This window comes from Strongylocentrotus purpuratus, unplaced genomic scaffold (assembly GCF_000002235.5).
Source record: "Strongylocentrotus purpuratus isolate Spur 01 unplaced genomic scaffold, Spur_5.0 spur5_scaffold_3, whole genome shotgun sequence".
Lineage (NCBI taxonomy): Eukaryota > Metazoa > Echinodermata > Echinoidea > Camarodonta > Strongylocentrotidae > Strongylocentrotus > Strongylocentrotus purpuratus.
This window is the reverse complement of record NW_022145609.1, coordinates 26,367,229-26,393,446: the sequence shown is the minus strand read 5'-3', so window position 1 is coordinate 26,393,446 and position 26,218 is coordinate 26,367,229. Positions and strand designations below refer to the sequence as shown.

Sequence of the window (26,218 nt, the reverse complement as noted above, 5' to 3'; positions counted from 1 at the left end):
TTCAAAAATAAACTCCCACAAATCATTTTTAGATAAATCAAATGAAATGGTTCATGGTATTGGTGTTGGTATGATTTGATTTCGTATCATGTTACATCTCTTCAAATCAAATGAGAGGATCAAACACATCGGACATCAACGACATAAAAAGAACATACGAAATTATAATATAATCATATAGATGGTATCTTCAATGTGTACTTCACTCATGATCCAAATTCCACCGTGTCCTGATCTATTTTCTTGAATTCGTATGAGCCGCGTCCATCGAACATTAGATAGTACTGCAGTTTGGAATGACAAAAAAAAGGAGGAGAAAATTTAGAATTGTATTGCGATGTGTAATTCGAGTAAGCTCTAGAGGAAAGAAGATGTAAGTCCTTGAACAATAGTTTCAAATACCGAACAAACAAAAAAATATCTGTCTCTTTCTCTCATCTTCTCTCGCTTTCTCTCTTTCTGTCTTTCTCCCTCCATCCCTCTCCTCAGCTGTCCTTCTCTACATGTCTTTATCTCTCTCTGTTTTTCTGTCTCTCTCTCCTTCTCTCCCCCTCCCCCTTATCTCTCTCTCTCTCTCTCTCTCTGCTGTCCTTCTCTACATATCTCTATCTCTCTCCCTCTCTCTCTCTCTTACTATACCATACCTCGTGATATTTCCATAGAGACCTCCTGTGTGATACGGTGAAGAGTGTAATGCCCACTTCCCTTGCATGTGTGTAGATATAACCCTCTACATCCACCGACACAGCACTGGTGCACTCATCTAGGATAGCAAACTGAGGCTTATGGTAGAACAATCTAGCCATCTGTAGAAGTAAAAAGAAACAAAATCATTAAAGAAAACTAAAGTGAGACAGAATGATGAAAATTGATGTTCGGGGCCCATCTTATATTAAAAGTTGAGATTAATCGCAACTACGTACATAAGAAAAAGGAGACTGTAAAGTTCTGATTGATTAGAGGACTTAAGATTGATTTGGATCAATCGCAACTCTTTATAAGAGTTAAAAGCCAAGCAGCTTAAAATATTATTATTAGTACCATTTGAGAATAGCTCTATAATGTCTATGCATTTTAATGTTCTTAAATGGAGATGCGAAGGTCAAGAGTCTGATCTCCAGCGCCGCACTTATAGTCAATATGGTGTTTGACCCACCACTAATTGCAAAAGAATTTATTTCACTGCAATGCATTTCAGTAAACTTGCCTTTAGAAACACCACATAAAAAGTCTCAATAAATCCAAGTACCAGTATAGGAAATTTATTAAATTAGCATAATATGCAAATTAGTTGAGGCTTTTATTGAATACATTTTTGTTTGTTAATGAATACATACAAAGATCCCCTAGAAGTCAAACATATAACCCTTATTTGAGCTTTGATATTGTACTTGGCAAGACATCTACATTTGCCACACTTGACCCAGGTGAGGTACATGGGTACCTGGTAGGAAATAATTCCTTGAAATGATAGAGCGCCGTAAAGGTCGCCATGCTAAAGCCAGGGTAGTAATTTCCACAGCTCTTTGGAAGTGCATAGAGACGTATGTGCTATACAAGAACCAAATATTGTTATTATTATTACTTACAGCTACTCTTTGCTTCTCTCCTCCACTCAGTACATCCATCCAATCTTGAACTGCATCCCATGATCCTTCACGCTCTAGCAGATTAGCCAGCTGAACCTAAACAGCAAAATCAGCGTATTACAAAAAAGGCATCAGAATTGTGCACTACGAAAAATAAAAATATTGAGTTTAGTATGGCATCTATCCATCCATTTGTTACTATATAAGATCTACAAATGAAGTTTGTCCATGTATACAGGCATATCAATCCAGTACAAAGATTTTTATGTCATAGAGATTCATTCATTCAGTGATAATTATTTTCTTATTTGCATTGATATATTCAATATATGCATGAAGTGTGAATTACACAATAATAGAGGCACCAATTATGGTTCAGGTTCTAAATTGAAGCTATCAGATTGTATTTCTCCTGCATTGATTCATTATGTCTTCTTGAATATCATTCATTACTTTCCTCATAATAATAATAATAATAATAATACATTGATAGAGCACAGAAACTATAAAACATTAAGTATATAATCTACTGCGCTACAAGAGCTCCTGATATGCTTAGATTTACAGTTAATTAAAAAGATGTGTTTTCAGTTTTTATTTAAAGATATTTAGATGGTGATTTTCTGACTTCAAATGGTAAGTTATTCCAGAGTTTTGGGGCTGCACAAGCAAATGCTCAATCACCTAGCGTTATTTTTGTTTTGATAGATGGGATCTGCAGCAACAAAGTATCTCGGGAACTGGGCAAGTTGCACTTCTTCAATATTTTTGTCTTCATCTACTCCCGTCCCCATCGAGCATTCTTTAATATCTTTAACTCTTTTCACTATTCATCCATCTATCATACCTTCTCTATCATCTCTTCAATATCTTTGTCAGTCACTCCTTTCTCAATCATTTCTTCTTCAGTATCATTCATCCCTTTCATTATTCATCTATCTATCATACCTTCTCTATCATCTCTTCAATATCTTTGTCAGTGACTCCCTTCTTGATCATGTCTTCTTTGATATCGGGGTAGATGATCTGATCACGCAATGTGCCAATCGTCATGTAAGGCCTCTGAAAATATAAAAAGATAAGATAAAGATAAGGAACAGAAGTAAGAGTTAATCTTGAGTCCCGGTTATGGCAGATAGTGACATCCTAACATAATCAAATGAGGTGGCGGAATCATACAATATCACTTGAAGCACACATTAGCATCGTTTGTTTAATTCGGATTTGAGAATTCACAAAAATCAACTGCTGGTTTGACAAAATCATTCACAGGTGTGATTCTGTGAACAAAACCACTAGCGGGTTTGATCCCATGGACAAAATCACTTTGTGACGTTACTTTTATGACAAAATCAATTATTTGGAGTGATTTTGTTCCAGAACACACATGTGCACATGGCGCCCCATACCAAAAATCAACTTCAAACTTCAAACCTACAGTAACTTTGAAATATACAGCTTATCATTATTGTAAAATATTACAGGAAAAAACTAATTTCTCCACCATTTTCAAGGACAAGTTAAGTAGTATTTGTAAATCTTCCACTATGCAATCTGATTACTGTAACATTCAAACATAGCACATGTATCTCTCTTTTGTACATATATTTCTACCATTTGGCATCAAGGCACTCACCTGTGGTACATAGAAGAGTTTCCTTCCTTCTGGCTTGGTGAGTTTGCCTCCAAACAATGGCCAAAGCTAGGTGGATATAAAGAAAAGAATAGAGAAATGGTCATTTTCATTCACACACTCATTTTTCTGCTACAACATCGATTCAGTCGATTCAAGCTTACTGCGATTTAAATTATGGTGATAATCCCCAATCCTTTCCAATAGTTGCAATTTTAAAAGATGCTAATAAAAAGGAAGCTCAATGCAAAAAGTCTGTTATATGTATCTTTCAGTAATTAAATAACAGTAAATATTATAGACAACTGGACTTGTCTTAGCTTGCGATGTTCCATGTCTGCTTCGGGATGCATCATCAGACCGACCGGTCTTTGGTGGGAAATCGTTGTTGACCCGTGATAGATTCAAGGAACTTTGAGGGATCTCAAATTACTGAAATGCAGTATACTTTATGCTGAATATTGAACGTTATCTATCTACTACCTGGGCCCGTTGCACAAACCTTACCATTGAGGGTAACTTTGTCATCAATGGTAACTACCATGGAAACCTTGATTTTGATTGGCTGTTGAGCCACGTTACCATGGTAGTTGCCATTGATGGCAAAGTTACCATCAATGGTAAGGTTTGTGCAACAGGGCCCTGAATGATTAAGAGCATTCATAAACATTTCAGTAATCAGTTTAATTGATATATAGCAAATGAACAAAACGTAGATATAAACAAGCGATGACACAATAATGCCTGAATTTCTAACCACTCCAATGCGAGTACCTACCTCCCCAAGTGTCCTGAAGAGGGAGCTCTTTCCACATCCATTGGGTCCACAGACGAGGACATTGTCCCCTGAGGGTACCTCAAAGGTCATCTCCCTGACCAGTATGTCTGCGTTAGGGGTCACCAACGGCACCTGCTCAAATCTAAAAATAAAAAAAGACACCATTATTAGCATCGTTCTAATAAAAAAGTTTCAAAGGATTAAATGGATTGGGTAACTTTGTCTCAGATTCTGAAACAAAATCCTGGATTTAGCTCATGCTGCAATGATAATTATAAACTTTTAGGTCAGTCAGGAACCCCATGACTTTACAAGCCGATCGCCCGTCTGATTATCACAATATTGATGATTGGAAATCGAGATCAAATTTTGTGTTTTCCTAACGGTTTTCATAACACTACAGTCTATTGGGGAAAATGAGTATGGTAAAACCAGTCACTCAAAGATTTTTACTTTTTGAGGCACTTCTTGATCATTTTGAAGCGCAATTTTTTTTAGGGCTTACACCATATCACAGACACTGATAACACGTAGGGCCATGTATCTCAGATTTAACATTGTTAAACGATACCTTTAAAGGTTTGTGGTCTATAGTACAAGGCTTTAATCAGTACCTCACAAAATCTATGTAATACATTGAAACCTGCCTTAGGGACCACCTTTGTATAAAAACCACTTGCTTATAAAGACAACATTTTTATGTTTCCCTTTCTCATAAAAACCTGTTCATAAAGACCACCTGCCTTTAAAGACCACTTTTCTAGTCACCCTTCAGTGGTCTTTAAATATAGGTTTCACTGTATATCAATATATCAAGGGGAGGGGGGAAAGCATATTAAGGCAATATCCAAACTCTGTATTAAAGCTGGTCCATAATCCAGTCTAAACAAGTTTTTAGTACTCACTTGATAATGTTATCAGCATGTATGAGCTGACCACTACCCGGTACTAAGGGCTCTCTGTCATCTTCACTGTCTGAATCTGTCATGAATAAAGTATCAAATAATATATTATAACCAATATTGGTTAAACATCCAAACAGTGTAAACTTCCCCATGAGACCCCACTTCTATGTGTCTTTGAGAAGTTTTGTAGTCATCTCAAAGGGTAACTTATACCAATCAAGTATGGTTCTTAAAAGAAAAGAGGTTAAGAGGTTTGGCAGTTTTTTATTTGATTACCCTGTACGCATCAGCTACACAATGCCGACTTGGAATGATTGGATCCCCTGAGCTCAAATATTTTAGATTGGGTCTAGTAAATTATTTAGAATCTATTGGGTTACCTTTCTCTTCTCAAGAGAGGGGGTTACTTTTTCCAATCATGTCTGGTTCTTGGAAGACAGGAGTTTAGATATTGGGCAGTTCTTGAATCGATTAATCTGTACTCATCAGCTGTACAATGCTGACTTGGAATGATTAGATCCCCCAAGCTCCAATCATTTAGATTGGGAATAATAAATGTTCTAAGAGTTTTGTTGATTACCTTTCTCTTCGCGGACCATTGTTCTCTCATAGCGTCCTTGGTTGAGGTCTTCTAGCACAGTCATCAGTTCAGTTACTCTCTGGGTGAACCTGTGCAATAACGCAAAAGAGAAAGACATTTTTAGAAGTTCACATTGAGAAGCAAGATTTGGCCCTAATTACCTATATCATACAATTTATTTGTTATCGATAATAAGTTACAATCTACGTATTTGATATACACTCAGCAAAATAAGAAATGTGACACTATTAGTTAAGATTTCCAAAATTGATATTCAACATAAACTTATCTTTCATATATCAAAATAATCAAAAGTGATTATCTTTAAGATGATGTCTAAGATGAATATTAGAGATGCCTATGTTTATTAACATTTAAATGGCTACTTGCGTCTATTTTTGCCATTTCTTTAACAATCAGACGTTCTAACGGTTACATTTATGTGCTTCAACTAAGATATTTAATGGCAGAATTAAAGAGAGAAGTTATTTGATGTCTATCATCACAATGCATATTGTTTGCAAATTTAACCCTCTCCCAAAAAAATATAAAAAATATTAATAATAACAATTAAACAAATATTAAAAATACATCAAATATCTTTTTGCTTTAGATATTTGTCATATATTAAACAAATTTACTTCATGCACATGCACATTATCACTACTTATGGTTATGGGTTATCATAGATAAATATTTATTTAAAGAGAAAAAGAAAACACCAATGATTTTTTTCTACTGTTTAACAATTGGTTAAATATAAATATTTGAGATGAACTACAAAACTACATGTATGTGGATATATGATTAGCATGACTGCTATTGACAGGACTAGCACAGGGCGGGATGATTGAGCTTGGATGATTAAAGGGCTGACCAAACTGAACGCAGAAGTTTTACATCACAGATAGGACACAGCTTTGTAACCAGGTGGATAGGATTTTATTTAAAATGCCTGATTCCCATTGAATCCAGCCAAAGTTATCCCAGGCTTACATGTACATGTAGTATTAAATGGGTTAGAAGTGTCTTAATGAATAGATAAGACTGACCAAAATCAACGACAGAAGATTGCGTCGTGTCTGTGACACAAGCCCTCTACATTCATTGTACTCAGCCTCAAGTATAAAAGAGAAATGCTCTTTATGCAGACAGTGACATACACGTACATTTGTAATATTAGGTATTAATATATACAATGTGATACACATGTAGAAAGAAAACATAAACCAACCTGCACATAATAAACTACAGATAACACACACAGACATGCATGAAGAAGATGATAACCCACATACTCCTAAATCCTTTAATTCCCATACGCTTCCTACAAGAGCCTCCCCATTCCTGTACACAATGGGGTAACATTGATTTTTTTTTCTTCATATCCTTCTTGGAATGAAACTGAAAACGACGTCATTCATCTCAGATGTAAAATATCTGCGATTGAAAAGTCAAACATAATACTTTCAAAGGCTGCAAAGAGTGCAGTAAATATATTTTTTAATCATTTGGTGGTTAGAATGTGAGAGATAGGGATAGAGAAAAGGAGAAAGACAAAGCGAGAGTGACAGAGACAATGGAGAGAGAGCGAGAGAGACAGAGAGAGAAAGAGGGATAGAGAAAAAAAGAGACAGAGACAGACGAGAGAGAGACACAGAGAGAGAAAGAAAGCAAGAGGGATAGAGAGAACGAAAAGGAAATAGTATGCTGTGGCTCAGGCTACAAAAGAAAAATATATCACTTAAAAAAAAAATTATATACCACTGCACATCACTGGTTGACATCTGACCCTTTGACCTTTGACCTGTGTACTCACCCTGATAACCTGGTCATTTCGCGACCAGAGAGGATGAGTCGCCCTGTGGCCTGAGCCAACCTGAGAAGCATCCTACCTGCTTGGTAATACTCCTAGGCAATCAGGAGAAGGACGAGGATTGTGATTGGAATGAAAGGAAAGCAGGATAAATATGGAATGCAAAGAGTTCTATGATGAATGATGATGTTTGAAATGAATCATTGATAGGCACTATGAACATGACGGACAAAGAAAGAGGACAAAATATACAGTTCCCATTCTACCCTCGACAATTGCTGTGGTAGACAAAGGAACATCCCTTCACTGTTATTACCGTATGTAAAAAAATGTGTAGAGCAGGTGAATATGCATGTGACACCTGTTCTACATATTTTTACATAATAGCAGTGAAGGGATGTTCCTTTGTCTACCACAGCAATTGTTGAGGGTAGAATGAGGAACTGTATATTTTGTCCTCTTTCTTTGTCCGTCATGTTCATAGTGTATACTGATGATGTTTGAAATAAATCATTGATAGATGACGGATCTGCCAATGTATCTATTCGGATTAGAATGGATATGGGGTGAAGGTTCGAATGACTGATGAGATAGTGCTTGAGGTATTTGCCATCTTTTTGGTGACCATCATACGATGAGAGTTGCTCAGTAGCACCCTACCTACTGCATCGGGAAAGGGGGTGGGGTTATTGGATAAAAGGCAAGCGGCATAAACTTTAAGAGAGGTAAGAACATATAACAATTTTACAAAGACAAGGAACAAGACACCAGAATACATGCACAAACACAAACACAGACAAAATACAATACCAACCAAACTCTAGACAACACAGCCCACAATGTTAGACACTATATTACACAACACATTGTAAATGTACATGCATATGTGTGTATGAACAGCAAGGTGCGTGCTTTTCCCAAAAGGTAGTTACTTCTAGGAGCTAAAGTAGGGATATTAGTTTGCTATACCTTTTTCAAACCTGTTTTTTTTCTGTCTTACCCTGCAAGTCTTGTCATTTCTCGCCCCGATAGGATCATGCGACCGATAGCCTCAGCTAAACGAACCAGCATTCTGCCTGCCCTATAGTAGTGCTACGCAACCACGGAGAGGGAAGGTAAAACAAAGAAAAGTCCAATCATAAGTTTGGTTGTTTTTTTTCTTTCCTTTTGTATAGGAGTTAAATTTTGTTGTGTTAAAACAAAAACCAGATTCTTGAGGCAGCAAAATTTGGATAGTGATTACGTCAATTGCAATTGTTTGCTGTGCATTCTGCGTTACTAGAGTTGGTGGGGAAAGTTACATTACAGGTTCAAATTATGGTATTGGAATACAGTATGGAATAAAACCAAACCTGTGGGTTGGTGTTGGAGTATATAATTAAAGGGGAAGTCCATCCTGATATTAAGTTGGTTTTAATAGAAGCAAAAAATTGAGAGAAACAGGTCAGTGAGAGCTTGAGCTAAACTGATTAAAAATAAGAAAGTTATGAATTTTTTGAAGTTGAGATCAATCAAACACAAATTGGCAACTCTGTGACGTATAGCTCCTCTCCCATTTGCCCTGTACTAAAAAACTTCTAAAATCTATATTTTCCCTTTAAAATAATTTTTATTTTACATTCACCCTAAATATAATTATTGCAAATATATTTGTTTACACAACCACTGTATGAAACAAATCTATTCCATCATCAATAACTTAAAGACTTGAAAAACTTGAAAAGACGATGAAAAAACAACTTGAGATAAATGGAAAACTGAATGAATGTTGAATACAAATATAAAGGAATAAAAATTATCTACCCTTTCATTATTGCACGAAAGCAAATTAAAACCTCACTTTTCGCACCCCTCCATTTACGGGTCAACAGGGGTCAAATTTGCCAAAGTTATATTGACGACATGCATAACATGTGTATCACCTATATAGCTGAGGCGATGAGCTGTGCTTAATTAATGCAAAGTCTTTGGGAATATGCGTACTCCACATAAGATGATGTCATCAAGTCGATAGCAAGTTGTTAGGTCGACAACTTCCGATTTTCAAAGCTTTAGATTTTGAGTTTTCAGACAGATGATACTTCTCTGACAGACACTAAAATGGCATATAATTGATATTATTTATCTATGCCTTATAAGCTTTCCATCGATATATGATTTATCCATTTCATTTTTCAGTTCGGATATGGTCTTTAAAGTTAATGGAATTATATCTGTACAGAGCAGATTGGTGAGGAGCTCCAAAATACGTCACAGAGTTGCCATTTTGTGTTTGATTGATTACAAAATTTCATAACTTTTGAGAACTCAAGCTCTCACTGATCTGTTTCTCCCATTGTTCTGCTTCTATTAAATTCAACTTAATATCAGGGTGGACTTCCCCTTTAAGGAGGTGTGCCGCTACACTTAAAGCTCACATAGATGAAAAGACAAGTAAAATGTCTGAGAATGAGTGAAAGCAAATCCATTGAGGGACTTACCCTGCCAGGCGGGTCATTTCACGCCCTGACAGGACCACACGGCCAATGGCCTGGGCCAGTTGAACAAGCATGCGACCGGCGAGATAGTAGAGCTACAAAGAACAGTCCATGCAAACACATGTACCATACACACATAGGCCATATTCACAGGTTTAACTTAACCCAGGGTTTAAACCCTCATTTACATAACCCATGGTTTAAAAGTTAGTGCAAAATGAGCATACCTTGCCTTGCACGCGTCTAATATTGGACCTCTGACTGTGTCGCACCTATCTGCGCTAATTTTAGACCATGGGTTATGTAAATGAAGATTTAAACCATGGGTTAAATTTAAACCTCCTTTGTGAATTCGGGCCATAGAGGGCGAAGTATACATACAAATAGAAGAAAGTGGATTCAAATTTTGACCAAATAAAAGGGATTTCTTCATCTAAAGATTATCTGATGGCAACATCCATCTGAAAAATCAAACCTAAAATGCCAGACAGCCAGTCAGAATCTGACTTTCATCAAGTGATGGCTAAAAGCTTGTTTGTGATTGGCTCGTTTTGAGTGTAAAGAAATGCATCTAGGGATTTTTCTTTTTAGGGGGGGGGGGGTTGGAGAAGATGTTGGTTTCAAATAAAGTCTGCCTCCAATGTAATATCCAAATTATGTTAACATCCTTATAATTTGCAAAAAGGTCAAACATACATAAATGCATATTTCTTTATCAAATGAAACCAGAATCATGAGTTTAGTAGAGCCACCAGATGAATCTTAAATAGGCTATTCCAAGCATTACAACTCTTAAAATCCACAAACTGTTTATCAGAATAACACAATAATAGCAACAGTTATTTCTCTTCAACAAATCAAATAATCATCAATGTAAACAGAATGACCACAATTTTTTTTTAAATGCAATCATATTTGTCATCAGTAAATGCTTCAATTGGTCTGAAATCTTGATCTTGCTACTCAAATTTATATTATGCATTGGATATTGGTTCTTAGTCATGATAATATTGAAAGAAGAAACAGATATCTGCAAATGACAAAAGCAGACATCTGCAAATGGAAGCCAAAATACATGTGAAGAGAAACCTGCTTTAGCAACCATCTCTTTAAAAATACCACCTGTCTATAAAGACCACATTTTAAGTTTCCTCTTGTCAAGTATTTCTCACTGAAAATGTACCAACCCTTTTCATTTTCATTTTCTTTTCATTTATTTAAATTTTGTTGAGCATTTGTCACGTTTGTACCGGACTCTCAGTAACCTTGCTAGGTTTTGTAAAGTTTCATTTTTTAAAATTTGTTTTAAAACTCTGTTTAAGGATTTGTTTCTACTTTTACTTCTGTATTTCATGGTTATAATACCATTTCTGCTTTTAAACAAGGGAAACGCTCTCGGCGGTCTCGCCTGCATAACGCAATTCAATATGATAAACCAGAATGTCAATGTGGAAGGGACATAATTTCATTTCATTTGCATAAAGTACCATAAATAATCAATGGAGCAAAATCTCACAATTCTGTGTAGAAGTTTATTGTTCCAAATTTAGCTCTACCAGATAAGGCAAAATCAGTCAAGAAATGAGGGAAAATAAGCAATTTTTGTTATTTTTGGAATAAATTTGCATAAATTACCATAATTAATTAATGGAGAACAATTTCAAAATTCTGTGTAGAAGTTTAGTGTACCAAAGTTAGCTCTACGATATAAAGCAAACCAAATCAAAATCGGTCGAGAAATGAAGGAGAAGAAGCCTTTTTTGTGATTTCGAATAAATTTGCATAAATTAGCATAGATAATGAATTTCACGATTCTGTGTAGAAATTTTAAATCCCCTCCTAGCCCTATCATATGAAACAATCAGAATCAAAATCGGTTGAAAAATAACGAAGAAGAAGCATTTTGAAAATCTTAATGTTGATGCCACAACAAAGTCTAAATTTGTTGACCTTAAATGGCCTTTGACCTTAACTTAGTGACCTGAAATTCTACTCACATGATTGGGGAGACTTGATAACCCTATAGTCCAAATTTCATTGACTAAGAACTTATACTTTCAAAATTATATCAAAAATTCAAAAACTTAACCTTAGGTTAAGTTTTCGATGATGATGCTACAACATAGTCCAAGTCTGCTGACCTGAAATGACCTTTGACCTTGACTTTGTGATCTGAAATTCTACTCACATGATTGGGGATACTTGATTACCCTATAGTCAAAGTTTCATTGACTAAGAAATTATACTTTAAAAATTATACCAAAAATTCAAAAACTTAACCTTAGGTTAAGTTTTTGATGTTGACGCCGTCGCCGTCGCCGTCACCGGAAAAGCGGCGCCTATGTCTCGCTTTTTGCTACGCAGGCGAGACAACGCAGGCGAGACAAAAATGAATTGAAAATAAAGTTTGAATTGAAAAAGTTGAAAGGCACCTACCTGTACATAAAGACCGCTTACCTATGAAGACTGTTTTTCTCGATTTCCTTTTAGTGGTCTTCATATACAAGTTTAACAATATTTGAAATAAATTATTTAGGGGTGATTGGTCCTCTTCAAAGGTAAGAAGTATTGAGTAAGAATGAGATTTGTATGACATACCTCCATCATCTGTGTATGTGACATGGAAAGGAAGGGTTTATGAGCCAGGTTCAGGAAAGGACGACTCACTACCATGTACCCTACTACAGTAGCAACATCTGTGAACAAAGAAGATATCAACATATCAAGAAAAATAATCAAATAATAATAAGTCACATTTGTATAGCGCTTAATACTACGTTTCTAAGGGCTTTACATTGTAATTATCATTACCCCTGTCATGGATTCAATAGCTAATCCACACTTAAAAGTGCACACACTCCACTCCCTGGTGAGTATTCCGGTCAGGTGCCTTTCTCCAAATCTACTCTAATCTAGGAATTTGTAGAGCGCCTATGTCTAGTTGCCTTATCAAAGGAGCTGACGAGGCTGACAACCTACTGAATATGCCGTCCATGATTTCTCTCTCAAGAGAGAGAGACTGGGGTAGAGGCTAGTCGTAAGCAACAAGGAATAGAAACATGTATATGTCTTAACCTGAGTTTTGAAAGTGCATGTAGATAGCAGATAAATAGGAATACTGTTCAACAATCTAGGTGCAGATAAATTATCACATCAGAGTAAGACTGCTCCATCTGTCACCATGTACCTACATGTACGTGTTATTATAAACCAACAAATCCATCATACATAATACTGTGCGGATTTGTCGGTTTATAATATCAACGACAAAATGTCTGATAATGAAAAATTTTGTGAGTATTTGATAACCTTTATGGCAGTTTGACCAAAATGAAATATGACATCATTTGTATCCCTAGAAAAAGTGTCAACAGGAATAATTACATGTCATTATTCTTGCAGAGCCTTATCTTAATTTTACCATCTATCCAAATATACAACAGTGATAAGATTTCACTAGCAAGTCGATTCACAATGGGTAATTACAGAGATGGAAAGTTCTCTATTGATCAAGAAATATTAATATCAATATCCTTTCAAACTCACATTTTGCAATGATGTTATCCACAAAGCCCATGGAGAATCGGAAGAAGATAAAGTTGTGTAGATGGTCCACCTGCAAACAAGAAAATAATTTTCAATCTCTTATCTCATTTCATCTCAGAATGGTGTTGATTTTTCTGAAGATCAAGGATATTTCAAATACCTTTTTCCTCTAAAGTTTGAGGACAAACTCACTTCATTACAGAGTCTGAACATTAAAATTCACTACAGTAATACAAAAATAAAGGCCTCAAGTTACATGTAAGTGCGGGTCATGCAATATAATGTCACAATCTGCTACTGCAATTCCTAGAATGGCAAAGCTCAATTTCAGTTGTGCACTTCTGCACACACATAGTTTGCTTCAATCAATCAAACATCACATACTAATACATGTAGATAGTTAGGTCGTGGTGTAGATTACATTTATCATAATTACTTCCACTTAATTTTCATTTTACTCTTCCATTTAAAGGTAAAGACCAGTAATGGTCATGCGATTGCATTGTGAAAGAAACGTTGTGGAATCGATCAGAAAAGGTTGATCATCTAGCATCTAGCATCTGCAAGGTTCTGGAATCATCAAAATGATAAGAAATTTGGCCCATTCTTCGTAAAGTTACAAGCACTATACACAGAAAGATGTATATGGGACTACCCTATCTCTCTCACCAGACCATGAGAGAAATAAATTTACCAAATATATGAATTAGTAGGCGGTTTCCCGGCAAATTTTTTATCATCATGTATTAGTCAAAACATATTCTTTCACATGATTGGTAATGAGAGCTTCCATTTCATTTTTTGAAATTGGGGCGTTGCCAATACTGGTCTTTACCTTTAAAGGGAATTTTTACAACGAAACTTATTTAAGGGACTCGGTAACATTGCCTCAGATTCTGAAAACAAAATCCTGGATTTAGCTCATGCTACAATCATAATTATAAACCTTAGGTCAGTCAGGAATCCCATGACTTTTACAAGCTGATCCCCTGTCTGATCATCTAGATATTTGTGATTGGAAATTGAAATTTAATTTTTTGTTTTCCAAACAGTTGTTGTAACACTACAGTCTAATGGGGAAAATGAGTACAGTAAACCAGGTCACTCAAAGATTTTTTACTCTTTTGAGGCACTTCATGATCATTTTTAAGCGAAATTCTTTTAGGGCTTCAATATTTATATAATATTGACTGGCCTTGAGGGGTATATCAGAAATATTGACCAAGCTCAGATCATATTGCCCCGAGTCGAAAGACGAGGGCAATATGGTCTTAGCGCGGTCAATATTTCTGATATCCCCCGAAAGTAAACCCAGTCAATATTGTTATTGTTATCCAAATCAGACATCTAGAGCAAATACAGACATCCACCATGACAATCTCAAGAACTGAACAAAGTTTGTCAAACCAGCACTGACGTGCATCCAGTGCTTGACACAATTTCGATACACTGCAAACAGTGTGCATTTGGTGTGATTATTACGTCACAATAGAGTGCGCGCAAAGTGCGCAGGTTCTCGTACGCATAATAGATGCGCAATGAAAATAACAAAATACGGCGCAGTCAATACAAGATGCCCGGATGCGAGACCGTGGAAAATACCAAGGTATATTTTCACTCTTCTCTACACGCAAAGTCAATACGCACAGGGAGACCAAGGAAAATACAAAGAATATACCCCTCCGTTCCCACTGCTAGTAAAAACTAGGGCAATACGGTTTTGTAAATGACCAGCTCAGATGTCTGATACGGGTAATAATACACCATATCACAGACACTGATAACATGTTGGGCCATGCATCTCAGATTTAACATTGTTAAACAATGCCTTTAATAAAGAAAAAAAAAACAGAAATGCTGGATAACAACAATCGATATGTTTGGTTTACATGCCCTGATTGGATACGATGGGAATATGATTATAAACGACTATGTCCTACATAAAATATAAATCAAATAAATTTACCAGTTTCTTGAACGTTTTGTTGATGGTTCTCTGCTCAGGTTTGTTACCCTGGTAGAAGGCAATCTCCTCGCTGTTTGTGATCAGACGGGAATTGACGAATCTGAACTCGCCCTCGTACTGCTGCTCCTGTACAGTCATCTTACCTACAGGTCTCCTTAATCTGTGTGCAAAGAAACAGACCAAAACAACACCCTGTTCACATTCTTTCTTGAAACATGTAAGCAGACTGACTCTCATTCACATTCAGGATGAGTTCATTTTCAAAATTCTAAGGCCACAAAAATACATAATTCAAATTTTTGGCTCAAATGCTGAAATTCAGCCACAAAGTATCAAGCAACTTTCTAGTATACCATTGCCACAGATTCTGTGTTATAGCTTTAATATTTTTTTTTTTTTTTTTTGGGGGGGGGGGGGGGGGGGGACTTTTTATCCGATATATTCCATAGACATCCATATCTGTATTATTTTTACATACATATTCCTTGAGTTTGATGAAAGTCGTATTCAATACTATCTATTACTATCAATATTATCATCATCATCATCATTCTGACTATCATCTTGTAGTTCTCCTTTAAAGCCCCTCTGCACTAGTTTGGCCAGGAGGAATTTGACCTCCCTGCATGGTCACTGACAGGTGGTTATCTCATCAAATTAGCTCTCAATTAACATAAGAAAAAGGGGACAATGGGGGACCAATGGTCACCGATTAGGCACTGTTTGCTATATAGAGGGTACAAGTAGCTAAAAGTAGTGCAGTGGGGCTTTAAATAAGATAATTTGTAAATCTTACCTTGTAAGGACAAGACCTGAGAAGGCAAGATAAAGCAGCATAAACCCTGGACCCTGTGCGCCGATTGTGTTGGTCAACTCTCTAACGTAGATCACAATATCTAAAATAGGCTAGACAAAATAATAAGCAGATGCAGTGTATTAGATATCAGCAAAAACTAAAATACAAATGGAGAAAATCTCAAATAAATGGAAATTAAAGTCAGTAGCATCATAACCTACATGTAGTTTCCAGACGATGGTGGGCAATGTCTCATGCTTTATTGACAGGACCAAAACAATTATAATTCAGGGCAACCAGAGGACCAACAGCTTTAAGTCCTCTACAAGGGACTTGATAATGAGGATCAATGCCTTGCCAAAAAGCACTATCCCATCAAAATGTTTCGAACCCGGGGCATCCTGGTTATGAAACCACTGCTCTACTACTGGGCCATCGCGCCTCACTCTTGGCGTGACCACTTTTAGCATTTTCATTATCATCGCATATGCATATGTATTTATCAGTATCCTTATCAATGGGATCTGACAAGTGCTATATATTCCTTCTATATTTGTACACACTGATTCAGAGAGCTGAACACAGATGTGAGCCCCCATTGTTAGCCGCCATTACAGGGGGCCATCAAGTAGGCTACATAGCAGTTAAAATGTTCTTGCTTTAGTTCAGGAATGGTCCACCATGCACCTACATATGACCTTGAATCATCTCTTGTTTATCTCAGATGTCCTCCAGCTATGGTGGACAAAGTATTACAGTATAGTGCTTCTAGAAACCATGGAAACCAAATAGGTCTTTAGCCTACCTTGCTGAGATTTGAGTAGAGTTCTGCCACACTGTTGCAGAACTTCTCTACATCTTGCGTAAGGAGCTGGTCTGCGTTCGCTATCCTGTTGTCCAAGTTGCTCATCTTGTAGTATGTGAATCCCTTAGAAAAAATAAGAATTGGATTATCACAAGAGGCATTAGGTACAAGTGTTAGCTTGAGTCGATAAAATCCATATAAATATTTTACAAACTCTCCTAACTCACTCGGGTTAATGAACTCTTTTCTTCATTATAAGCTATAGAAAAGAAAACATGCAGACTTGTGCATTACAAGTTGAAGGATGTCTTAGGGTGGAATGAAAATGATGACAAATAATGATATAGCTATGATGAAAAATTTACAACTGCTCTAAACCAAAGAGGACAAAAATAGATTCAAGCTGGAAATTCTGTTCATGGGGAATATATAGTCCCATATGTGTGTATTTGTGTCAGTACTTATCAGTACACACGTACATGTTCTTTAGTAAGCTTTCTCATGTCTGCTTACATTGTAATAGCTAGTCATTACAATCCATATATTGTACAGTCAAACCTGCTTTAATGATCACCTGTCTACAAAGACCACATTTGTTGTTTCCCTTGAGGATGGTTTCTCATTGAATCATGTACTAAAGGAGCCTGTCTACAATGACCACCTGTCTACAAAGGTCACTTTTTGTGTTTCCCTTGGGCGGTAGCTATAGACAGGTTTGACTGTATAATACAAATTGAGAATGAATTCTACATACTTTCAACAATAACAAATATATATAAAAAGCAAATAAAAACAGAACATTATAACATACTTGAGGTAGCGAGAGTAGAGATGGCTAGTCAACTGAGTCCTGAATCTCAGCTTGAGCTCATTCAGTCCATACTGATTGGAAGCAGAAACAAAGTATTATGTAATAAGGTCACTGATGTACCTATGCATGTACATGTGTGTCTTAACACGACTCATAAATCTCAAACATAGAAATCGTTTGCATTTAATGCAAACCCAAATGTTGGGATTGTTAACATGAGCATACAATATGTTTAATTACTTGTACTCTCTATTACATATACTGATTTAGGTAAAGCAGTATGCCCGAAATAAGTGCATCTCTTTTTTTAAGTGGGCTCCTACTACTTCTAAAGAAATCAAACTCCTCTCATTATTCTTAATCTTTCTTTCTTTTTTGTTCTTTTTTGTTCTTTTTTGGGTATTTTGTGTGTACAATTCAGCTTAGCAGTGCCATCATTTTCTAACTCATCATGAACTGTAAATTTGTTAAGTTCTCATCATTTTGGGCCAAAAAGCAAACACATTATTAAAAGGCCTATTTTCAGGTGTTTAGAGGATAAATCATCAGCACCTATGCTATTCTGCCAGATAGCCCTGCAATTATTATTACCCCAGCAATCTCCAGGTACCCATTTACACCTGGGTGTAGAGTGGCAAATGTGAATCAATGTCTTGCCACAAAGACGTGAGTGTCGGGCTAGGATTCAAACCCTCTATCCTTAGAATGAGAGTCAAGTAAATGAACCACTATGATCAAAGTCATCTTCTATTTCTGTCTTACCTTCAATATGTTGTTGACAAGAGAAATCTAAGAAAAGAAACAAGATCAAACAGAAAATTCAAAAATCAAAACAAACTGGATATGATTTACAAAATCATATTGTTTGAATAATTTTGCACAAAGTCTTATACTGTCTTCACTATCACTATCAAATGCAGATATTCCTCTTACTTTTCATCACCCATATTAATAAAACAAAATGGATTGTAAACACAGAAATCTCAAGGTTTTAAGTTTGGCTCTTCCCAGCCATGATGTACATTTTACAGACACAAATACAAAATCATTCGGATTAAAAAGAACTGGAAACAAGCATAAATAAACAAATCAATTCACATCTATCTCTAATCGATCCAATCAGTCTTTTTTTTCTGTACTGAAATGTGTTCTGACACTCCTGACGGAAACAAGAATATTTCATGTATATTTACCACTGGCATTGCTGTGATAAAGTTAAACAAATGCTTCTTGAACAGGTTTACATCTCGCCCGATGATGGAACTACAAGGGAAAATAGAGATAAACTGCAATTAGCCGTCTGTTACAAAGCATAATATAATAACCCATTGTAATTCATAATCTATAATATATATATATATATATATATATATATATATATATATATATATATATATATATATATATATATATATTTAAAAAAACAGACAACAACAACAAAGAGTCTCATTACAATATATAAGATCTTTTAATGAAAATTTGTTGTTGTTAATTTCATTACATAAATTCATTGTGCTTTCTTCAAATCTGAACATATTCATATCATATTCCATGTAGGTTAGTTTGTCCCTTAGAATTACACCCAACCTATGAATGGCAAAATCCTAAATCTTTGATGAAATAAAGCGTGGATCACTATAATACTTATTTTTACCATGCTGACAAAATAAATGCAAGAATACACTGCTTTAATTCTTATCTGAGGGACTTAGTAAATGTATAGATGAAACAGAGGGCATACTCTCTCTCTCTGCCCCCACCCCTCTCTCTCTGTCTCTCCCTCCCTTCCTCCCTCTCTCTCTCTCCCTCTCTCTCTCTCTCTCTCTGCTTCCTCCCGCTGTCCGTCTCACCTTTCAATAGCTGTTCCATTCTGTATCATCCATACATCACAGTATGTCCGAGCTATGAGGGAAAGTGCTACCAGAGCTAAGTACCCAGCCTGTCATCAAACAAACAAAAATGTATCGATCAAACATAGTGTATACAATGTCAGCATATGCTATAAAATTTAACACATTTCAAATTAAAAGAAAAAAAAAAAGACATCCCCATATCGCATTACAAAATACATATCAAACTATTTAAAAACAAAACATAGGAAGCAAAATCTCTCTTAAGCATCTCTTTTTCAATAAAATTTCTCTTTCCCCATTTCTATAAATGGTTTTACTTGATTATATGTTTACTTTATATCAATCTTTCTTTTTAACAAATAGAAACATTTCCTTCAAGGAACGGCAAAATAAAGAGTACATGTAACTTGATCTGCTTTCATTTAATATACATTGTAACTAAAAATACCGTAAATCTCCGTGTATAAGGCGCACTTTTTTGCCGCCGAAAAAAATTGAAAGTCGGGGGTGCGCCTTATACACAGGTATAGAAAAAAAAAGTTTTTTTTTTTTTTTTTTTTTTTTTTTTTTAGTTTCGATTTATGGCGCTATGCCTGGCAGTGTCTCCCAGCTCAGTAATCAGTGTGTTGACTCACCACTCGGAAACTAAAACAACACTCAAATTTGTCTATCATCTTGGTTTGAAAGTAATCTTTCTAATAGATCTCAATATGTAGTTTATAATAATAATTCCTCAAATATTTTTTTGTATAGCAAATGGTGTTCCACAAGGTGCACCATTGGTACCATATGTAGTCTTTTGTTTTTAATTTACATTAATGATCTTACACACTCTTCTAAAAACGACATTGTTACTATTATTTGTGACAAGTTCACAAGCACAAATCAGAGCCTTCAACTGCACCTCGATGTAAAATGAAGGTCCTTCCCCACGTGGGTTTTCGGCAACAAAACAACAACAACCAAAAAAAAAAAAACGATTTTTTTTTTTTTTTTTTTTTTTTTTTTTTTTTTTTTTTTTTTTTTTTTTTCTTCTTTTTTTTTCCTTCCCCCAAATAGGGGTGCGCCTTATACACAGGTGCGCCTTATACACGGAGATTTACGGAGTTGTTTGAATTCTAGGTATTAGTTTCAAATAATTCAAATATTTATGTATACATTTTATGAGAATGGCTACCATCTACATGATGTGTATGCACAGAGATGAAAATAAATCACACAATAGATTTGAAAAGTTAATTGTCAGTGTAAAACATCATTTGAAAATTGGTAGTACAAGAGAATGATGAAAGCATCATGGAAAGATATGAAAACTAACAGCGAAATACTGCATATGGCAGGGCTTAAACAAAACATCCTGATAGGAATAGTTGAGGAAAAATAGGCAAAAATGCTTTGATCACTTTAAAGGTATAGACCAGTTCTGGTCATGCCATTGCAATGTGAAAGAAACGTTGTGGAATCGTTCAGAAAAGGTTGATCATCTAGCATAAAAGTATTGGTGTGTACTGCAAGATTCTGGAATCATCAAAATGATAAGAAAATTGGCCCAGTCTTGGTGAAGCTACAAGCACTGTACACAGGAATATGAATATGGGACCACGCGACATCTATCCAGTCCGGATAGATATAATAATTTACCAAATATATCTATTAGTAGACGGTTTCCTGGCAAAATTTGTATCATCACATATTAGTCAAAACATATTCTTTCACATGATTGGTAATAAGAGCTTCCATTTCAATTTCTGAGAGGGGGGCGTTTCCAAAACTTGTCTATACCTTTAAAGGACAACATAGTCTCTTGAAAGACTTGTTGGAAGGAAAAGTAGAGGGTACCAGACAAAGAGGGAAACCAAGAACTAACTGGGAGGGGGACAGGAAGACATGGGGTGGAATGACAATGCAAGAGTGTACTAGGGTGGAAGAAAACAGAGATGTGTGGAATAATGTTACAATCAACCTCCAAGCTGGGAGAAGATTCCTTGATAGATAGGTACAAAAATATGATCTGACCTACCTCTTTGCTGAACCACCCAGGGACAATTATACGCAGAATACGAAACAGCCGTCTGTAACACAAGTGTGAAAGTCATGTTCAAATTGGCTTATTTCTATGGTAAAAGTTATAGATATCCTTTCCAATAATTATTTGTGATGAGCTATTCAACTCACCTGCTGTGTATAAAGATATTTTTGTAAGGATGGAATAAACCTTGCTGTGTCAAGTAACCCCCTCTAGCAAGTTTTCAAATCATCAGGTAACATTTTTCTCAAAAAGTATTCATAGTATTTGAATATAGTTGTACACAGACACTCTATCATAGTATCGTCAGAAGTACAAATAACTTCCATTTTGATCAGTACTTCATGGACCTAAAAACACTAAAAAAATGGTTTTAAACTGTAACTATAGCAATAAAAGATTTTCTTTCTGTGTTAAAAGTATTTTGCAGAAATGTTTCAGGAAGATTAGCCTATTTTTTTATGCAAAACATGTTCATCATTCCCAATATGTTTTGCACCCACACATGTTAATCAAATTTAGTTACAATACTCAAAATACACTTGTACCAGAGCCACCTACACACACAGTTTCGTCAATTTGGTTTCACTTGGACTCAACATAGCATTATTTGTGATTGGCCAACAAAACAATTTTTGCCACTGTGCCAAACTAGAACTGGGTTGGCCAAACTATGACCTGTAGCTATGACTTGTACAAGAGATCATATACAAGAAATTAAATGGAGATTCTGGCTTTCTCCAAAGACATCTTATAGGCGAAAATCATAATACAAACTCTCACCTGAAGAACTGTCCATCAACTGCAGCTCGGTCTTTCTTTGATTTATCTTTGTCATTTTTCTGAGAAATACAAGAAATTAATGAAAAGCAAACTATTTCACAAGGAAAACAAAGGACATTTTGCATTATTTGTTAAGTTTTTTTTTGTTCTCTTCTTCTTAAATGGTTAAAAAATATAGGGGGTCACACACATACTGTATCTACATGTATGCACTTTATTTATTTGTTGAGTCACTAGAAAATTATCTCCAGCAATCCTCTACATTCATGGACCCTGATTGTACATATGAATAGCCCAAATATATATGCACAGGTATATGGGACCATTGATACATAATTTCATTTTATACATGTACATGTACATGTGTAGGTAACACTCGTTTTATACTCTGTTGCAAAAAGGTTATGATCTTTAAGAAAAAAAGGACAATGCCCTTTTCCACTTTCAGATTAAGTGAATATCATTACAATGTCATTATGAAATAACATTTTATAAATGTATGTACAAACTCATATTATACTCTATTGCAAAAAGATTATGATCTTGAAGAAGAAAAAAGGATGACAATGTCCTTATCCACTTTCATATAAAGTCAATGTCATTACAAAATAAAGGATATCCAGAATATTTTGTTAAGTCACCCCTTTTATCAAATATCAATACCTGACACACTAACAATGAAAATGTAGACTTTGACACTGTAGTCTCGGGGAGATTACTATATTTAACCAGGCAGCTTCATTCAAAAAGAGTTTGGTTGCTGAGTACAGTGTGTGTGAGATGGTCAATCCAGCTCTATTTGCATTTGATCAAACCTATTTACTTAAGAGACGTATTACACATGGTATAAGATAGTCCACTCTTTTACTTCAGCATTGCCAATTTTGTAATTGCGCTTTAATACAAAGTGCTCTTTAATCGAGAAAGCAGTATGTTGTGCAATGTAACTAGACATTAAAATAACATTTAATAAATACACAATTTTGTTTAGATATTTCATTACTGTACAAGGTAAATGTATATAAATACAGGAAACTTAATCTCTGTGATCCTATTCTCATCAGTCTGTGCAGGTATTGTACTAAAGGTACCTTCACTCATTGGCTTGATGATTTCATTGTCTGCCTGGGGTTAAGACAGAAATTGTTTAGATTACAAATTTGCTGGTACTTTTCGTCTGGATATATTTTCAATCTTACTGGCAGTCTTGCATTATAAAAGTACATAATGGTAGACATGTTTATGCCTTTATTAAAACAATGTAACATTCCTAAAAGAATTTAAATGTCCTTTTGAATGTTTTTCACATTTTTTCTTCAAAATGAATATCAGCAACTTACCTGTATAACAGCTTGCAAATTGGCAGCACTGTATAAAATAAAATCAGGATAAGATAAATACAAAGATTCATGTATGCATTCATTGTTAACAAGAACAATTGTACTAGACACACACGAAAATCATCCTAGCTTCATCAAATCAAGAGACTATCAGACTAGGCCTGATTCATGTCTGGAATTTTATAAACCGGGTCCCAATATCAGCTAGCAGAATCTGCCACTTGCCTCTATAATTTATAGCACATACATGTACATCATCAGCGTACATACAGAGTTGTTGTTGTTGTTTAGGTTTATAAGCTTTATCATTCAGGAGTGAATATTTACGCCTCTTCTGTTAGGATTTTTTTCCTTTCAAAATAGATTTACTTTTTTTAATACATAGATTTTGATAAATTGGATTCTTAGAAAGCAAAAGGCTCATCGGCTATATTGGACGTCCAGTATGATACACACATTAGTCTATGTTCAGTCTGTATCTGTTTGCGGTGAGCTTAACTACCCGGCAAAACTAGTCAACATCATCGATTTAATCCCATTATTTTTCCCTTTTTACATTAAAAGTATGACCTACTCTAAGGCCATTTAAAAAACAAAACATGCTGAGCGTCCTGCCTTTTTGAAAAAAAGAAAGGAGGAGGCCCTTTTTTCTTCTTTTTTTTCTTCAAAATGGCCGCTCGGTCCATTTTCCCCGACTGGATGGAGAGCCAGTCGGGCTATTTTTCAAGATGGCCACCAGCATTTATGTTTTTGCTTGTATTTTTTTCAGAAAAAAACAATTTTAGTGGTATGTTTTTTCATTTTTAAAAGTTGAAAAAAAAAATAATAAAGCAGACGGTCTCGAAAAGATTTTTTTTTTTTAATGGCCTAATGTGGTAATTTACACCATGTTGTTCGCATACAAAAGGAAAAGAAATTATTTAAAAACCTTTGATAATTGAACAAGCCTCGTCTGGCAAATACATAATATTTATTTCCGAGAATTTGTCTGCAGCATAGCAAGTCCAAAGTCTGCACTGCATGCGCAGAGCTACCAGTGTCACACATTATGCGTGACAGTCGCGCATCGAGGGTCTGAAAACACTGTCATGCATGGCAACTATTTTTGTCACGCATCAGGGCCAGACTTGGAAAAGAAGAAAAAAGAAAAAAAAAGTAGTAGACTACGTACTGGCCAACGGCCTCAAGGCCTCAGCTAGCTCCTCGCAGGGTTCGTGTACGTATATCGCATGCAGGCCGGCTATCACGTCTCGTCATGCACGCACACGATTTTGAAACGTACACTAGATCTATACGCTATACCCTCGCCCGCGCACTCATCATGAAAATCACACATAGCTGATCTTTGAACTTAACTTGGCATCTCTTCATGCGCGCTGTGCAGTGTGCATTGCAGCAAAGCTTTTCCGAAGGAGCAGGCTAGGCCTCCAAAGCGCAGACATAACTCCTTCGAACAATGGTTGCGCAAGTCCAAAGTTTGCACCCAACCATCACAGGCTATACGATTGTATTGTGTAGCGGTTTGCTGTGAAACCTGTAAGAAAGTGTTTATTATAATGTCTTCATTTTTAGGAATAATACTCCAAAAAAGATAAGAAAATTGACACAAAAGGGGTAAGAAACATAACAAATTTTAAATCATCACCATTATTTGAACAATTGATGAAGATTTAGTTGATTTTTTTGTATGATTTAGTAGGGACCAGGGTATCTCCCCGCCAAAGTTACAGGTCAACGTCTGGATACGAAAATCGAAAGTACACTAGCGCCGATATGCAACATGGGATGAATTGGGTTAGGACAAGGCCAGGAATCACCCTTTTCCCCATCAAAAATTTCTTCAAATTATAATTTCAAGTGGTTTAACAGATGCCCAGAGGAGTCGAAAAACATTGTAAATCAAAATTGTAATTACCTGCTTCTTTACATTTCGAAAAAAATGTGACCCAATGCGCTGTTTGAATCGTTTTCCTATGCAGGCTCTGGAGCTCCGACGCCTTCGGCCTTCGGCGACGGAGCTCCCTGGAGCATGGAGCTGCTACCGATACCGGTACTTGCTAGCTGGAGTTACGCTAAGCCATGTCATGTTTATGCGTAAAGTTGCGTTCCATTTGCGTGCAATTAATGTAATTAGGAACAAAAACTCACCTCTTATTCCGGAGTATGCGTTTGTTTCTAGACTTCACAGCATTATAAATCAAGAATCCTGCTACAACTGAACCTGCTGTGGTACGACTAAAGATGAATTTACTGAAGGAAGGTGCCATATTTCAGCCTTTTTTCATCCACATTTCTCCGGCTCCGCAAGCAAAATTAGATAACTCGGCCTCCGATCTGCCTGTAGAATACTATGAAGAGCCATGAGAGAACAATATTCATTAGGGATTTATCAAACCTAATTATTCAAACCAATATATTTGTAATATTCCTGTTCTAAACATGATTTTCTGAAATTCTAGATTTAAAAGATAACAAGGTTTTCATATTTAATTAATAAAAATTATATCTATGAAA

The 26,218-nt window shown here is 35.7% G+C and overlaps 1 protein-coding gene across 2 annotated transcripts; it reads right to left on the bottom strand.

Annotated features, from left to right (window-relative positions):
- On the bottom strand, nucleotides 1-26,064 carry LOC105445741 (ATP-binding cassette sub-family D member 3-like). Of its 2 annotated transcripts, none has more exons than XM_030996522.1 (22): nucleotides 25,853-26,064; nucleotides 23,705-23,732; nucleotides 22,365-22,423; nucleotides 21,576-21,627; nucleotides 19,553-19,641; nucleotides 18,896-18,965; nucleotides 18,465-18,491; nucleotides 17,703-17,773; nucleotides 16,892-17,015; nucleotides 16,087-16,196; nucleotides 15,291-15,450; nucleotides 13,325-13,394; nucleotides 12,377-12,474; nucleotides 8,302-8,393; nucleotides 5,486-5,574; nucleotides 4,906-4,981; nucleotides 4,001-4,142; nucleotides 3,226-3,291; nucleotides 2,538-2,651; nucleotides 1,590-1,685; nucleotides 645-806; nucleotides 1-284 (listed from the first exon to the last, which is right to left on the bottom strand). In XM_030996522.1, the coding sequence occupies exons 1-22, from the start codon at nucleotides 25,969-25,971 to the stop codon at nucleotides 207-209; spliced, it is 1,992 nt and encodes a 663-aa protein (XP_030852382.1). In that variant the 5' UTR covers nucleotides 25,972-26,064; the 3' UTR covers nucleotides 1-206. The 2 variants fall into 2 exon arrangements, with proteins under 2 accessions (XP_030852382.1, XP_030852383.1); XM_030996523.1 differs by lacking the exon at nucleotides 8,302-8,393 and adding an exon at nucleotides 7,305-7,396.
- Between the last annotated feature and the right edge of the window lie 154 nt (nucleotides 26,065-26,218).